At 33.6% G+C, this 18,087-nt stretch overlaps 1 protein-coding gene across 2 annotated transcripts in view; it reads left to right on the top strand.

Annotated features, from left to right (window-relative positions):
* Window positions 1-17,525, top strand: part of Fam3c (FAM3 metabolism regulating signaling molecule C) — a 48,648-nt gene extending 31,123 nt beyond the window's left edge. For both annotated transcript variants that reach the window (XM_027926506.2, XM_071612809.1), the window contains exons 6-10: window positions 4,668-4,726; window positions 6,196-6,246; window positions 8,214-8,298; window positions 14,474-14,600; window positions 15,202-17,525. In XM_027926506.2, coding sequence (XP_027782307.1) covers window positions 4,668-4,726; window positions 6,196-6,246; window positions 8,214-8,298; window positions 14,474-14,600; window positions 15,202-15,291 — 412 coding nt within the window. In that variant the 3' untranslated portion in view covers window positions 15,292-17,525. The remainder of the gene's footprint in view (window positions 1-4,667; window positions 4,727-6,195; window positions 6,247-8,213; window positions 8,299-14,473; window positions 14,601-15,201) is intronic.
* The last annotated feature ends 562 nt before the right edge of the window (window positions 17,526-18,087 follow it).

Raw genomic sequence — 18,087 nt, 5'->3', positions numbered from 1 at the left:
AAAGTAAACTCAAGTCAGTGATCCTAAATTGAGACACCAGCTATGCAGGCAGCAGGATGTGGTCAGTACTGATGGAGTGAGCAAGATGAGGTGTCCAACTTTGGTGTGAGGCTTGGGGAACAATGTATAGTCTGACAACCAGGGATGAGAAGGAAGATGGCCAGATGAAGAGTGGAGAAGTGCATTCTAGACAGCAGGGTAAGCTTGCTCAAAGGCCCTGAAATGGGAAAGCTCTAGAGAGCTTTAACCATTGTAACTTGTAGGCAATGAAGGTAAAGGACTGAGATTTTTTTTTTTTTCCTGAGTGTCTTGAGAAGTGTTAAACGTTTTTCAAACATTGGTGTGTTATGATTTCATTTACATTGAAAAAATGATCTGGTTGTTATATAAAATGATGTAAGAAGTAGAATAGAACAATGGGAGGCCATTGCTAATTGCTGCCAGCTCTTTGATACTGCCTGCCAATTGGTTATGAGCCTTTTTGCTTGTACAACTTCTGAAATGTGTAAGTAGATAATAAAAATACATAAGTAGAAATTTTAGTATTTTCTTGCACCTGCTTTTAATACACACAAACTCACTTTAGTGAATACTCTTCCATATCAATGTGGTTCACCAGGGGTGATTTGGGTGACATTGTCATTTGAGGTTATCACAGCAGTAGAAGTGTTACCTGCAGACTTAGATGCTATTACACATTTTTCAGTGAACAAATTAGCTCCTCAACAACAATGATTTGGCCTCCAGTATCATCAGGGCTAAGCTTAAGAAACTCTGATAAAGATAAAATGTGGCAATTATGATTAGGATGGTGTTAAGGACAAGTAAAAAGTCATGATATTAAGGACAAGTAAAGGCAAGGTAATGTTCTGGAGATTACGATGTATTTTAAATGCCTCATTAGTTAGAAAACTCTGAGTGTAAACCTCAGGCGTCACACAAAACAGGATTTGCAGGTTTTGTTCCCGTTCATGTTGGAGAACCAATTGAACTCTTGTTCAACCTATAAAATTTTCATCTAAAGCATACTTGTCTGATTTCAGTTTGTATGAAGTTATTAGTGAAAATACTTCTCTTTTTAAATTTTTTTGAGAGAGAGAGAGAGAGAATTTTTTAATATTTATTTTTTAGTTTACGGTGGACACAACATCTTTGTTTGTATGTGGTGCTGAGGATCGAACCCGGGCCGCACGCATGCCAGGCGAGCGTGCTACCGCTTGAGCCACATCCCCAGCCCAACTTTACTTCTTATAATCTTAATATTTGGTACAAAATATATAGGAGGGGTGTGTGTGTGTGTGTGTGTGTGTGTGTGTGTTTTAACAAGAAACTATATAGTATTTTTGGCTGTGAGGGCCAAGAAGTAAAATCATTATTATGTAGATACTTATATAATAATTTAAAATGTCACCATTTAAAAATCTAAAAAATCACTCTATGCCCACAAGTAGTAAGTCAAGTCAAAACAAAACAAAAAACAAGCTGAATGGATTTGGCCTTTCAACTAAGTTTGCCAAACACAGTTCCAACTTTAAGTAATAGCTAGAAACTGTCAGATGTATGATATTGATCTAATCATTTCCTTTACGTTTTTTTCCTGGAGGTGTGAGTGGTACAGACATTCATGAGGTGTAAAAGAGAATATTTCAACTTCTGTTAGTAGCAGTAACTAACCATTATACATTTTGAATCTTCAGTGCTTTTGATTCAGATTTTCCATTAGAATTCATTTTTTAAAAATTGATAAGCTGCTGCCCTCTTGTGGGAGGCCTGTGCCATTGTGCTTCTACATCACCTTAATTTTTTTTTTGCTTTCTGATGGGTTTAACTACAACAGTCTCTCTGATGTGATTTGTACTTGAAAATGTCACTGTAGCATTTAATCACTAATCAAACAACTTAGTTGTATCTATTTTTTTTAGTAGTTTTCATTATTTTATTTACTTATGTGATGCTGAGGCTCGATCCCAGCGCCCCACACATGCAAGGAAAGCACGCTACCACTGAGCCACAACTCCAGCCCTCATGTCTACTTCTTATTATTAATATAGAATTTATGTATCCAGTGTATTTCTAAAAGGAATGCAGCAAATACATTAGGAAACTTCCCTCCTATTTTGTACAATTGAGCCAATAGTAATATAATAAAGCATAAACCTTTTTTGTGTGTATTAAGACTAGTTTAAGCAATTCTCAGATTTAATTCATATACCTGATATTACACTCACTTCAAATGTACAGTCAGTAGTTTTTATTTTAATTCATAGCTGTGTTCAACCTCTTCCAATTTGGAACATTTTTATAAAGTAAAAAGAAACTGTACCCTTTAGCTGTTGCCCTCCTCCTATGTTCTCATCCTGCCCTGCTCCCCCACCCTAATGCCCAAATAAGCATTTGTTTACTTTCTCTATAGATTTGCTTATTTTGAATATTTCATATAAATGGTATTGTATGTGGTCAGTTATAATTAACTCCTTCACTTAGCATAATGTTTTCAAGATTGATCCATGTTGTTACTTGACCAGTCCTTTGTTTTATGGCTGGTTAATAGTCCATTGTCTAGATATAACACAGTGTTTACCCAATAGACTTTGAATTATTTCCTCTTTGGCTATAATGAATCATGTTCCTATAAATTTGTATACTAGTTTTTGTATGGACATACTTCCATCTTTTATGTGTATACTGGAGTGGATTTTGGTTCAAATGGTAACTTAACTATTTAGGAACTGCCAGATTGTTTATCAAAGTGTCTGCAATAGTTTACCTTAGCAGTAGTAGTGGATGAGGGTTCCAATTTTCCACATATTTGCCAGTACTTACTATCACCTAACTTTCTGATTACCACCATCCTAATAGGTATGAAGTAGTCTCTCATTGTGGTTTTGATCTGTGACTCCTTTAGGATGAGATGCATGATGATCTTTTCATGTGCTTATTGCCTATTTGTGTATCTTCTACAATGAAATTTCCACTCCAGCTCCTTGTCCATTTTTAAATTGGGTTGTCTTTTTATTATTGAGTTTTACTCTTTCTTTTCATTATACTTCACTACCACTTTCTTTATACTTAAGTGAATTTCTTAGAGACAAGGTACAGTTAGGTCCTTTTTTAACCCACTCTGCCAATTTCTGTCTTTATTTGATAAATTTAAAATACTTCCATTTATTATAATTATTGATATGTGAGGGCTCAAATATGGCATTTTGTTATTTTTATTGTATTTGTTTCTATTTTATATAGCCTTCCTAAGAACTTTGTGAATGTTTTTTAAAATCTTTATTCATATCAGTTTTGAGTGCATCTCTTTGTATAGCTTTTTTACTGATTGCTCTGAATCTTTACAGAAACTTTTCAGACTCAAGGTCTGCGCTTAAGAACTGGAGAGAGAAAATGTTAAGTTAGATTAAAATTAAAAGTGTGTCTTTCTGTAGTTCTTATACTGTGACTAACACAAAAGAGGAAATCATCTTCCAATATTTAAAAATATTTGTATGATCTTGCTAACATCATGAGGCAAGTGAAGTTTCAACATAAGTCTTCATTTTTACTGTCTTTAATCTTTAACATAAACACAAGTAATATCCAACATTTGTGTTAGAACTGCACTCAGTCATCAGCTGCAACCATAGTTAACCACAGGTGTGAGTTCTATGAAAATCAGTTAACACATTCTGTGAGACTCAGTTAACTATGTGGAATTTACAGTAAAGTATTATAGGCTTTATTTGTGAAATTGTATGTTGCATATTTTTTATACCAATAAAGTTTGTAAGTTGCACAAACTTTACTGATATAAAAAATCAACACGTGCATACATGTGCATATGTATATTCTTGTGTATCTGAACACTGCTTCATTCTCCTAACTTTAAACCAATTCTTAAACATTTGGCAGCACACTCCTGGGAATATTACTATTACCTTGAATTTTAAAAATGGAAAGTACCTGTAAAATTGTAGCTTAATAATTCTAACTGAACAAACTAAACTGGTAACAAACAAATGTGCCACTATGCCCTCCATTTCACCACATCATTTTTTTGTGTAGTGTTCTGCAAGGTCCCAGTGCACGTTGGTTATCTCAGGCAGACCGCATGGTGCCTGTGGTTAGATATGGTAGCTGTGTAAGCAGTGCACAGTTGATGTTGCTGATTACCAGAAGAACATTCACAATTAGTTGAAGCATTCATGGAAGAGTGCTCCTCCACTCTTCTTGCTTTCAGGTGATAAAAGATTTAGGTAACATCACTTCATATCACACTGAACTGCAGAAAGTAGAAAAGAGATTGTCCAGTTTGGTTCCCCCTCACCCCCACCCATCAATCCTGTGAGTATGGTGAAGAATGTATGCATATGTCCACATGCTGTGAGGATTTTCTTAAATGGCATTACATAGTATGGCATAGAGCAGCAAGAAATAGTCTAGTGTTTAAGTCTCTGTATTGTTAAATATGCATTATTATTTGGGAAATATTATTTAGAGCATTGGTTTAAAATTATTTGTGTTAGACTATCTTTTTTGACTCAGTAGAGGCCTTTTATTCTTCAGAGTCAAACAGTTGAAGTATATTTAATATTCATTTTCTGCATGACTTTATTTTTGTGATATGTGTTTATGTGCAGTATCTAATTCCAATAAAATTGTCTTGACTTTTTCCCTTTTAGTTTGATGAGTGGTGTGAAGAATAATGTTGGAAGAGGGATCAATGTTGCTTTGGCAAATGGTAAGAATAGTTATTGTAGCTTATAGATATATTCAGTGGATGTTCTTGTACCTAAAAGTAAAATGCAAAATAGTGTCAAGGAATCAGATTATATCCACTTTTGAAATGAAAACCTTCTCTCAACCTCTACCTGCACCCAAACTACCATAGATGGAGACTTGGTGTCTATTTATAGCATGTTTTCTTGAAAGTATCCCAGTAGTGATCATTCTGTGGAAAACGTTCTTTGAGATTATCAGAAAACAGTGAATCTAATGTTAAATTATGTTAAATGTTAAATGAAAATTTGATGCATATTTTATCATTATGATGAAGATAGGGAGATAGGCATGAAGGTATATAAAATGACAAAGGATAATGGACTATTCATTGGATAGGTAGAAGAAGGAACAAAGATTGAGAATTTATTGTAGTTTTTCAATATTGTCTACAAGTTTCTCATAAATTCATTGAATCCTGGCCATCTTCAGTGTTGCAGAATTAGATCTGAAAATCCAAGCCATGAAGCAAGGGCTATATGCATGCAGATCATCTCTACTCTGGTACCATAAGTATCCCATAAAGCCATAAAAGGTGGTAGCGGTTACTATCCACCTTACGCATTTGTTGTATAGGAAAGTAGTTTTTATATATTTCACAACAATATGTAAATTTTTGCATCTTTCTTCATTTTCTTAAGTAAAACATTTAATATCTGTCTATTTAATCAATTTTAATGAGGGAAAATACACATTTTATTTTAAAATGTCTTTAATATATAAAAGGGTATCTGATTCAAGTAGCTATCTCTTTGTTGTAAAAGATTTAAATTAGGGAAGCTGATAACACATATACTTAACTTTGAATTGAAATAGTATGTAACAGTGAATTATGTTTGCCACTCTTTGATATAAAATATTTATGAGAAAGTCCTATTTAAGGATGGAACTGGAGAGTATCATACTAAGTGAAATAAACCAGTCCCAAAAAACCAGAGGTCGAATGTTTTCTCTGATATGTGGATGGAAACCCATAACAAGGAAGGGTAGGAAGAGGAAGTATAGATGTTCATTGGATTAGACAAAGGGGGATGAAGGGAAGGGAGAAGGATGGAAATAGGAAAGACAGGAGAATGAATCAGACATAACTTTCCAATGTTTATATATGAATACATAACCAGTGTAACTCCACATCATGTTCAATCACAAGAATGGGATCAAAATTGTAATGGCTTGCACCCCAAGTATGTATAATATGTCAGAGTACACCCTACTGTCACCTGTATCTAAAAGCGACAAATATAAAATAAACAAATAAGAAAGTCTTGTTTAAAAACTACCCTTCAGATATATACAATTCAGATTTTAAGATCTCAGAATAATTTCTTCTATGCTAGTGAATTCACATCAGTCATTAGATGAGATCATTTGTCTTCGTAATGTATGGAATATTTGAATTTCATAATCTGATCTGAATTCAATCTCTTTCAGGAAAAACAGGAGAAGTGTTAGACACTAAGTATTTTGACATGTGGGGAGGAGGTACGTGTGAATATGACTGAATTACCTCAATGTAATGTAGCCAATTAATGAGAGAAAAATGGTACCTTTTGTGTTAGTTCATTTGCTTCTCTAACCTTTCACTAAATGTCCAGCTGTACTTTAATAATCAAATTGTATACAGTTTATTTTTGTTAGAAAAACTGTTGTGTGTAATTGAATAAAATAATATAAAAATCAAGATTTAAAAACAACAACAACAACAAATTGAGTCCTGTTTTCTACTGGACAACTAATTAAAAGCCCTGGGCTCCTTGAGCTTTCTGTCTGAAATTAGAAACAATGTATAAAAGACCACCATAACCAATTTAAACCTTTTTTACTGAGTCTGTTTGTTTACATATAATTTTCAGCCTCAAAAATATAAGTGGGAGCCTTCAAAATATACAAATAAACTATCAGGTTTTAGAAAAATAGTAATCCCATTCATCCTAGTTCTACCTTTGAGTATGGCCATTAAAGTACATGAATATTCAAGAGAAGGAATAGATTTTCTTTGTAATTCACTGGACTTAGTACAATCCAAAAACATTTTTCCCTTTTGTATTTGGAAGTCATTCAAGGAATGGGAAAGACACCATCATACAGAGGCAAGGAGCTGGCAGCTTGAAGAAGACGATGCCCAAAAGGAAAGGGTTTCTTCTTCAAGTTGGAAGGGAGACCAACACTGGTTTATCTTTTAGTTCTTTAAGTTGGTTTCCACTTCTCCATCCTATATGTATATATTCCCTAGAAGGCAATACTGTTAGGCTTCCTTAAGTTTATGTTGAGAATTTTCAAACAATTCAGATTATATAGCATTTCTTATAAAATGAGATGCTGTGTATTATTTATTTCTCAAATAAGATGTGAAGAACATTTTATGGCTGTCAAAACTGTGTAAACTTAAAATGTTACCATCAGCTTTAGATTGTAAAGGCATAATTGGTCTTACCAAAATGTGTTACGTGGAGAGCCTTTTAGAAAGCTGTTGTTGGAAGCAGTAGTGTGATAGGAAGTTCTGGTGGTCCTCACTCTTCTCATCACAGGAAAGTGAATTCCTCTGAAAATAGTCTTCCAATTAAATAGTTGCAGTTTGTTGCCATCTTTGCATTTAATGGGAGTAATTTGTTAGCTGCTTTGTTTGTTCCATCTTTTCTGAATTGAAAATGTCATTATTATTATATATATTCAGAGAAAATCTTTGGAATCTTTTCTGTAGAAAAAAAATTAAGTAAATTTGAAGTAAACTAGCTTTGAAATAGTGTTAGGGGGCTATAAGGCAACCTGACCTTGTAGACAACTCCATATGTGAGGTGATTTAGTCACTGAGTGGTTTATTTTGATGTTCTTGTGGACCAATATCAAGATGATGTGATTGTGATATTTGCTGTAATTAATTTGGCTTTTAGTGATACCCTACATTCCTTGCCCCAGCTCATTGAAAAAGATAGATCTAGAAAATTCTTGAAATCTGTGAGTTTATAGATATTTTTAAAAATTACATATCTCTTGGAGAATTGGATGAAAGCAGTGTATTCTCTTTCTAGAGAAGTTCCCATACAAACAATTTTACATACATTCAGGTAGTCCATGAGCCATTCTCCTGAAGTTTATCCACAGATCTCAGAATCAGGCTTTCCATAGACACAGTTGTTCATATCTGAGTGATACCTTTCACTTTATAAGTCATGGCTCTGAGTTGGATTTTCCTCAGCCTCAGGATATCAGTACAAAAGACATAGGATAAATTAGGACTTGAAAATTGTAGGCTGATGGTGGGATCATATTAAGGGACAAACTAGGCAGTTTTTAAACTTTGTAAGATTTGTCTTCCTTTTAGATTTCTTTTCATTATAAATTCTTGTTTTATGAATAATTTGCATTTTATAATATTAATTCTAGGGATTATTTCTGATGGTTACTCAGTCATTTAAAAAGAAAACCCCCCACCCTTTCTTTTTCTTCAGATGTGGCACCATTTATTGAGTTTCTGAAGGCCATACAAGATGGAACAATAGTCTTGATGGGAACATATGACGACGGAGCAACCAAGTACGTAAGCAAAATCTTATCCAACTTGTTGGGGCTCTGATTTGTAATGATAAGAAAAACATATTTTCATTGAAAAAATGTATAAATAAAAAGGTATTTTATTAAACAGAATTTTTAAAAATTGTGCCAAATTTATATTTTTCTTAGAAGTTATGAATTTTTTTTAAAAAGGTCCAATTCTACAAGTGTTGAAAAGATATTTGGCTTTTTAAAAGAACATGCCTTCTTTGGTTAGAATTTTTTCCTCACAAGATTTTTTTTTTGTATTTTCTTTTTTAAATTATCTTTTGCATTCAAGTTAACCCATACTTACTTGTTTATCAAGATATTAACCATTATTCATGTTAAAATGTATTTTTTTGTATATCACTTGTTCATAGTTTTGTAAATTTATGGTGACTTTGTACTTTTATCTTAAGGTTAATTGTCAGGTAGTTGAGTCTGTGAATTTCTCTCTGTAGTTTCTTTTCCTTTTAGAACTGAGATGTATTTTTGCATTCCACATTTGATATTTAGTGTATTTTTTTCCCATTATTTTACCATTTTTCTGCGTTTCTAAAAATCCATTCGGAAGACTCTGTGTAACTAGGGCCAGACACTTGGTTTCGTGTCTGGAATTTTTGTTCTGTTGACAAATTTTTATTTGCTGTTTTCAAAGACACTATTTCAATTGTTTTATAACTATTGTGTGAAAAGTAAGTATACTTCTTGACTGGTGGGGCTAAGCCACCTCTAACATTCATCTTTAAAAAAAATTTTTTTTAATATTTTTTCCATCAAAAATAAAAAATAGCTGGGTTTGGTGTGGCATACACCTATAATCCCAATGGTTTAGGAGCCTGAGGCAGGAGGATTGAGAGTTCAAAGCTAGCCACAGCAAAAGTGAGGCACTAAGCCACTTAAGGCTCTGTCTCTAAATAAAATACAAAATAGGGCTGAGGATGTGGCTTAGTAGCCAAGTACCCCTGAGTTCAATACCTGGTACCCCCCCCCAAAAAAAAGAATAAAAAATATTCTTACATATTTTAATTAAAAAGTCTTTAAAACTATTAGATTCACACGGGAATATGGCATGTCTTCTATTTACTGATTTTTTTTAAAGCATATATAACATATGGTTACATTATTGCAGATACAAACTTTAAAAAATAGTGCCTCTTTATAAGGGAATATAAACTGAAGTCATTTCACAAAGTGCATTTTTTTCTGGTTCACCTGTGGCTATATTAGATTTGTAAACTGAAGATCAACGTAAAATTGGCAAGTTGAACCATTTTCACATATCTGAATAGGACGACACAGGATGTAATTACACTTTCCTTATCAAAAAACCAAGTAACTTGCTCTTTGCTTTGGTTGTTTTAAACCCCTTTGGCTGTTTTAAACCCCTTTTCTGACTAGCCCCACATGACCTTTCTTCGAGGCTACACTCTTTTGTTATACCTGTTTGGAATGAGAACCGTTGTTCTCCTTAACCTATTAATCTATTAATATTCTAATAATAAATTGTAGCCTAACTGGAAGTTTTCAGTGTAGATGCCTGAGATTAAGAAAAAACCTTAAAGGCTATCTAAAACAGCACGCAAGCCTGGGCAAGATTCCCTGGAGTGCTCTGTAAATATCTTCACTTTCATACCCATGCAGTTTCCCTATCTAAAACAAAACTAATGCAGATTCATAGAGAAGTGCTGTGCTCCAGGGTGGGCTCCCTTTAAATTCTCCTGATTATCCTGAACTTGGGTAAGTTGTGCAACAAAACAATAAATATGTTCTCCAAGAATTTAAAGCTAATTGGTGTTTACTTTTTTCTTTTCTAGGCTCAGTACACAGACCTCTTTTACCTTTTATCATGTTAGTTTCTTGTTCTACTTATACTCCTGGCTACATTTCTTGGGCATTCTTTAGCTGATTATTGTTTCTTTTAAAATGACTGTCCCAAATTAAATACAGCGTTCCAGATGTGGTCTGGCCAGTGCAGAGTGCAGTGGAGATGATCTCTTGCTCTGTTTTAGAGATTACATTTCTTTGAATATTCATGTAGACTGGTATTCTATTAGTTTTTTTTTTTTTTTTTTTTTTTTTAATAATCACATGAAATTTTTGGCTCATGAGTTTTGGGTCAAGTTAAATTCTAGAATCTGTTTATTTGATCTTAGACTTTTATTTTGTTTTTTAAACCACTGCCAAGTCAGGTCTTTCTCTCCATTCAGAACTTGATTTTGTTAATTTAAATGAAGAACTTTATATTCATTTATTCTTGTTAAATTTAATTTTGCTGATTTGGACTGTCTTGGTCTTGATTCTGACATTTGTCATATGAGGTTTCCATGATCTAGGCTTTGTACTCTCTCCAAAGTCATTTTTATGTCCAAATATAAGTCCTTGATAAAAATGTTTCTCAAGAGCAGTGTGCTACCCTACCAGAGGCCTCCTCTTCCAAAGGATTCAGCTGATAATGAACTGCAGAAACTATTTTCCAGTGTACCTCAATAAGCATATTATCCAGCTGCAATTTTATTGTTTTATTTATAGAGGCTGTTTTTTGAGACTGTTAGTTGAAATCCGTAGATGATGCTAATTACAGTACCCTGATCTACTTCCTCCATAGCTGAAATAGCTAAAATGTCATTAAGTTGACTTTACTTAATTCCTTTTTCTTTCCCACTATATGCTTTCTTTCTTTCTTTCTTTCTTTCTTTCTTTCTTTCTTTCTTTTTATTATTATTGTGTGTGTGTGTGTATGTGTGTGTGTGTTGCTGGGGATCAAACTCAGGGCCTTGTGCATGCGAGGCAAGCACTCTACCAACTGAGCTCTATCCCCAGCCCCTCCTTCTTTCATTTTAATGCTTGTAGATTTCTTCATTGTCTTTTCTTGTAGAATTGTGGTAGGAATTGGAACCATAGTTTCTAAAATTTTCCTTGTATTTTTGGAAAACTTCAACTTTTGACTTTTTTTGTCTCAGCATCTTCATTTTTCCATCTTGTAAAATAACTGATACTGCCTCAAAGATTATATTAACAAGTTCCTGTAGAACCTAACTGTGTGCCTTCTGTGGGTCTGGAGGCTTAGATCTACTTTAAAACACTTATGTAGATATCGTAGAGCTGCTATTCTCTTTTTATGTTGATTAAAAATATGTGTACCCTTCTGGACAGACTGTCTTGCTTTGTTGTGATGATATTATGTCATTATTGTGAAACAGTGGGTCCTGTCATTACTCCCACTTCATAGCAAAATTTCTAGTAGTTTTGGGAGTCTCATCTTATTCTGAGAACTACATGTCTTCCTGGTAGTATTAAAACCTTTGTTCTCTGGGGCTGGGGTTGTGATGCTGGGGTTGTGGCTCAGCAGTAAAGTGCTTGCCTAACTCGTACAGGGCCTGGGTTCGATCCTCAGCACCACAATAAATCAATAAAATAAAGGTATTGTGTCCAACTACAACTAAAAAATAATTAAAAAAAAAAAAAAAGCTTTGTTCTCAGTAATGTGTTTTGCCTCGTATTTTTAAAACTGTGACTTTTTTTTTTCAGTTTGAACCCATCACAATACCCTCATTATATGGTGAAAATTATTAGGGTTATTTGGGGGGTGTGTGTGTGTGTGTTTTCCTTTATAGGCATTTCCAACCTGAACTTTCTGTAACAACCTCTCTTTCAAGTCTGGGCTAGATGGCCCCCAATGCCTAGCATCTGTTCTTCAGTCTATTAAGGTAGTATGGTGAAGTTCATAGCACTTCTATTTTCCTACTTGTTCTTTCTCATTAATCAGAATTGAGCCCAGAATAGCAGTTCTTATTGCTTTCTGAACTTCAAAAAAAGGAGACATTGGCTTGGCTCAATAGTGGGACTGCAGGATTGTCATATGTACTTCCTTTATCAGCAAGGACTGAAGCAAAACCAGACACTGTCTTGGTCCCCATTTCCACCTCAGTGACCTGGGGTTTTTACCTGAGATTTGTCATGTAGGCACCATCTACCTAAGGCATTCCCAAAACCCAGACACCAAGACAAGAGTGGACATTGAGCATAAACTACATCATTTGTGCACACAGGCATAAGAAATCATTCTCTTTAGTTTTGAAAAGGATGGGAGCCCTCCTCCTCCAGATGCCAGCCAAGACCAATCCAGATATCAGGCCTTTCTAATAATGGAAACCTCAGGTCTGCTATACTAATACTCTCTTGAAGAATGGGAACTCTGGACGGTCTCATGGAAATATAAGGAAAGAGATCACTGGAGTGAAAACATAAAGCTAAATCTTCACATTTCTTCTGTATCTCATGCTAAATTCATTTGTACAGATTATAATGATAACTTATGAAATTGTGAAAATAACTGGTTACAGAAGTAACAATGACTAATTGCCCTTCAATTTGTTTCTTAGTTGCTGCAAATGCTTAGCCAAGAAAAATTTTACTTACTTTTTTCAGAGACCAGACCTGTGTTTGGATGGCCACCTACTTTGGGGACAGTTTTTGTATATAAAGCAATCACCATTTGTGAATTTAACATTTATAATTTCAACTGTTTATGAGCAGCCCTAAATGTCTGTGAGATGGCAATTTGTAATCCTTCTGAGGTGTAAATGTGAATGGAGTCTAGGGCTTTTTGCCCAGAGAACCTACTATAATGTACCCTCTGCATTTCAGTACTATTTATTCATGCTATGGCAGCAAAATTCATCTACTAGTGTCACAAGTGGAAAGTTTTGAGAAAGTAGCCAGAAAATAGAACATCTACATAAACTGTATGAGTGGAATTTTAGTCTTCCAGATCCATAACATATGTTCTACGCTATTTGGAAATGAGAAAACAGAGTTCAGGTAATACTCTCTAATACACAAATTGTTTATTAAGGGAGCAAACAAATGGAGAGTGATACCTAATTCATGTAAGGATGGTCACAGGAAACAAAACTTGAGGAGAAAGTGAGAGAGCCCCTGTATGTACTCCATATGAATGTTTCCTCTCCAGAGTCTAAGATGTCACTGGTTCTTTTTATACTAAAGACATTTCACATCTTTTTGGTTCACGGTTATAATATATCACTTGATATAGAGTTGAGTCTGAAAGGCTAAATATTCCAGGTGCTGTCCCTCATTTTTTCACTTCTTCTAGTAGACTCCTTCAGGTGGATAACAGTGCCTGTGCCGTGGTCAGAATCATTCCATTGCTCCATGGATGTGGTTTGCATAAGTTATAAAAGCTGTTATATTTGTAGTTCTTTCCTGTTTTATGATTTCAAAATATAAATCATCCCTTTTATCTTTAGTTAAATGAGCGCTATACCTGGTTTCTTTCATTAATATACTAAGAAAAGCTAACAGATACTAGCACAGTATGTTTTTTGAAACACTGGAATTTGCAAATATGAAACACCCTGCCCCACATTTTAGCAGAACACACCTTTCAAATTGCCCTAGATGGTGGGACTGCGGGACTCTCATATACACTTGCCCTAGATGAGCTGCTTATGGGGCCATATGCTATAGGACTTCATATCAAATAACCTGTACAGGTGACCCTTAATTATATTTTTGTTCTGTTTGTAGTTATACACCTAGCATTTATTTGAGTTTCTTCTCCCCTTTGAGAGACAAGGGAAAGGAAATCTCTCAATGTTAGAATTATAACCTACCCCCCACCCCCATAATTTTAACTAGTAATTTCCATAGTGGCTAGCTGGCTACTGCCCCTGCTCTTTCTGGCAGTTAATATTTTTGTTTTTTTTACATAGCTGAAATAACATTTGTACTGCTGTTTTCAAAATTTGCTTTGTCTTAAAATAAAACACTGTGAAAACTTCCAGATTTCTATCAACATTTACCTTTATTCCATTCCCATATAATTTATAAAGGGTTTAGTGGAGAATCGAAGTGCTAATTAATTTTACAACGATATTGGTTGCTTAAGACCTTGGATTAACCTGGATAGGCATCTACTAAAACTTATTTACTTCCTAATAGAATAAATTAACATTATTAATTGCTAGAATTCATGTTCTTTTCCACTAAAGAATTTAAATAGAGATATTCTGTGAAAACTTTTCTGTTTTTTACATTTTCTTATTTAAGTTCACGTGTTTTCATTTTACTTCATGCTTATCAACTGTTATGGATGAATCAGTGCTAAGTGCAGTGCCCTGTGTTTACTGTTGTTTTCTTTTTCCTTAAGACTCAATGATGAGGCACGGCGGCTTATTTCTGAATTGGGAAGCACGTCTATTAATACTCTTGGTTTTAGAGACAACTGGGTCTTCTGTGGTGGGAAGGGCATTAAGACAAAAAGTCCTTTTGAACAGGTTAGTATCTTAGAACTTCATAATCAGTGAAGTTTTGCTTCAAAAGCAAAGTGTGTAAAACTTTCCAGTATATATTCCCATCTGGTTATTAAAAATTAGATAAAGCAGCTATTAAATATATTCAGATATTTTTCATTAAATTTTTAATAACTAGCTATTTGAAATAACCATGACACTTTTTAAATTTCAAAATTCAAAAACAAATTCTGTATTTTTTTTTCCCTTACATAACAGTGCATTGGAATAGGATTACTTTGAAGCCTTTTAGGAAGCATTAGTTATTAAGTATTTTAATTAAGCTTTAGCTATTAGAGTCAGTTAAGTTTGGAAATACTACAGAACTTAATAGAATGTAAACTTTACTTTTTGACTGACACATGATCCTGTAAAAACGTCTTCAGTGTTTTGTTTTAGCTGTGTTTTGAAGGTTGGCCACGGATGTGTCAGACCCCAGGGGTTGCTCATTTACTATCTTGGTCAGTAATTTATATGACTTCATTGTTGACATGAGTGTTACTGAAATGAGTGAGTAGAGTTATGTTTTTTGAAAATCAGGACACAAAGGTTTTTTAAACTGTATATTATTACTGTGTTCCAATAGCACATAAAGAACAATAAGGATACAAATAAATATGAAGGATGGCCTGAAGTCGTAGAAATGGAAGGATGCATCCCCCAGAAACAAGACTGAAGAAAATATGGAGAAAACAGAAGGAAGCGCACTTTCGATATTAATGGGAGACTCATAAAGAAGAAACTACGTGTAAATATTTTAAGAGCATGCATCCATCTTGGTGTGTGCATGAGCATTATCTCTTTTGATATCAGGATTATTTATTGCTAACGTAAATAGCTATCTTTGTAAATAGTCCTAATGGGCAAATCACTGAACCATTTTTAAGCACATTTCCTTAAAAGTACAAATGTTTAGACCGCTATGGTAATGACATACATCAATTCTAAAAGCATACTCAGTGGATTACTGATCAGATTGTGAAAACATTGATATATAAGGTTGCTGTGAAAATCAGTCATGGAATAATATGGCTTTTATGGAGGAGATTTTGTTTATAAATATATGTATAGATATATATCTGGCCTTGTGATGACATTATCTTTTAAAGTCAAAAGAGATTTAGCTAGTCATATGTGTAATGTCACCTTATAGTCCATTTTTCCTGATGTACCTCTTTTCTTTATTTTCCCTTCCAAAGAAACCAAGAAATAAAATGTTGGATACAAAAACTTATGTCAGATTTGTGAAAAGCACAACAAATTCTTTAATGCACACAGCAAAAAGTCAATATATAAATGTAGGTGTCCTTTAGGACTACAGCTTCTGAATTCTGTGGTAGTGGTGTCAATAATTTGATCTTGTATAAGCTATTTAAAATGAAGCTAGAGGTGGAAACTCCACAGAGTTGGAGAACCAGGCCAAGTCCCCTCCCTGACCTAATCAGGTATTTAGGACAACTAAAAACAGTATATTTAGAGCAATACAGGTATATATTTTCCTTATTTGTTATTGGCATTGACTAAGTGATTTGAAGAGAGCTATGCTTTAATATCATGACACTTGATTTATAAGCTGATAAATTAATTTTCTATTTACTTCATCTAACTTCTTAATGGCAATTATTGCCCAAAGCTTTAGTGGCATATTTAGAAAAGTCCAATTACTGAGTAGACATTTTTTAAATAATTTTATTTGACCCAAAATGACTTCATTCCCAATTCTATATAGAAAATAAGAGATCTAACTTTTTCCTTAAGATGTTTACAAAATTACTTAGTTTTGTTTTATTTTGCTTTAGTTTTTCTAGGACATTAAATTCCTATTATATATGAAGTATCTTAAGCTGGAACATAAACAAATTTAATAATCCAAACTGCCTTTCACAGTATAAGGCAGCCCTAAAATTTTGAACCTAAATGGCTTGTATAAAAATAACCTATAAGCAGTATTTGTTATTTTGCTGTAAGTTGGATGCCTTTCAGATATTTCATAAATATTAATAACCTTTGGGGTACAGTTTCTTCCCTTAAACTGAATGTAATGCACCTTATATGTTTAAACAATTTTTGTAAACTTTTTAGATTTTTGGTGCTTATATATTCAATCACATGCAGCATGTATATTTTGACATTTAAAATACTTCCCTTGATTCTGTAAATTAAAAGAATAGCTATTTTACAGTTCCAGGGATTGTACAATAAATGTTACATTTTTTTTTTAAATAATGAAAATAAATACATCTTGGTTTACACATGAATTTTTTTATTATCTGGCAAAGTAATATACTATGAGACTTCAATTGAGATTTTTTTAAGTATTTATTGTACTGTTTAACATGCAAATAAATTAAATCAGTGCTGTGGTTAAAAAGCAGAGGATATATCATAACATATATAGAATTTATATATCTAGATGCCAGGACACCCCTTTGATTTTAAAGATTGTAGAAGGATGGCGTTTGCAGGTGCATTGAGATGTCGAGAGATGGGGTTAGGATTAGTTATGTAACTAACTGCTTTGGTGCAGTATGTTTTTGTTTGAATTCTATCTTGTATAGATTGTGCCAACTTAACTTTGGAAGCAATAATTTTACTATATTTTATTTCCAGATCTCTTTAAAGTCAGCATTATAAGCGAAACAATGCTCATTTAACATTAATAATTTTCTTTATTAAAGTAGAAATTTGATGTTGACATTCCAGTAGTTTACATGGTATTTAAGGGCTTGTGGATGCATATTTTTTATTTGTAACCACAGATGCTTTCCTAGAACAAATGTATTATTATATGAATGTTAAAATAGAGTAAAAAAAGTAGAAAATAAGTAATATTTGGAAAATTAAAGAAAAATCGAGCCAGTCTTCATATTCCTGACTTTAATTTGATTAAAGTGAAATTTATCATTGTGATTTCTATATTGTATTTGTTTTTCAATTAATCAGCTAATATTTTATAATTTTATGGTAGCTTTAAATTCATTTAGCCTGAATTTTACTTTATACTTTTAAAGTTTACACAGATTATAAATAATTTGACCAAAAAATATAATTTTATTCTGTTTGATCCTCCCCACTACCTACCTTTTTTTGAGGGGTGTTGGGAGGGGGGGGTTACCGGGTATTGAACTCAGGGGCACTCAATCACTGAGCCACATCCCCAGCCCTATATTGTATTGTATTTAGAGACAGGGTCTCACTGAGTTGCTTAGTGCATTGCTTTTGCTGAGGTTTGCTTTGAACTCAAGATCCTCCTTCCTCAGCCTCGAGAGCCGCTGGGATTACCACCATGCCGGGCCTACTACCTGCTTTTTAAATGAAAGAATGAGAAGTATTCTGTGTTCAGTGAGCAGATGGTTAAAAGTAGAAATTCATTTGGAAGACTTTTTTGAAATGTATATGAAAGGGGAAAATTATTTGTTGATTTGGTAGAGGATTTGCCACTTCTCAATAAATACAACCTTTTGAATAGCAG

This window comes from Marmota flaviventris, chromosome 1 (genome assembly GCF_047511675.1).
Source record: "Marmota flaviventris isolate mMarFla1 chromosome 1, mMarFla1.hap1, whole genome shotgun sequence".
Classification (NCBI taxonomy): domain Eukaryota; kingdom Metazoa; phylum Chordata; class Mammalia; order Rodentia; family Sciuridae; genus Marmota; species Marmota flaviventris.
Note: the sequence above shows the minus strand (reverse complement) of the source record. Positions and strands in the feature narration are given on the sequence as shown.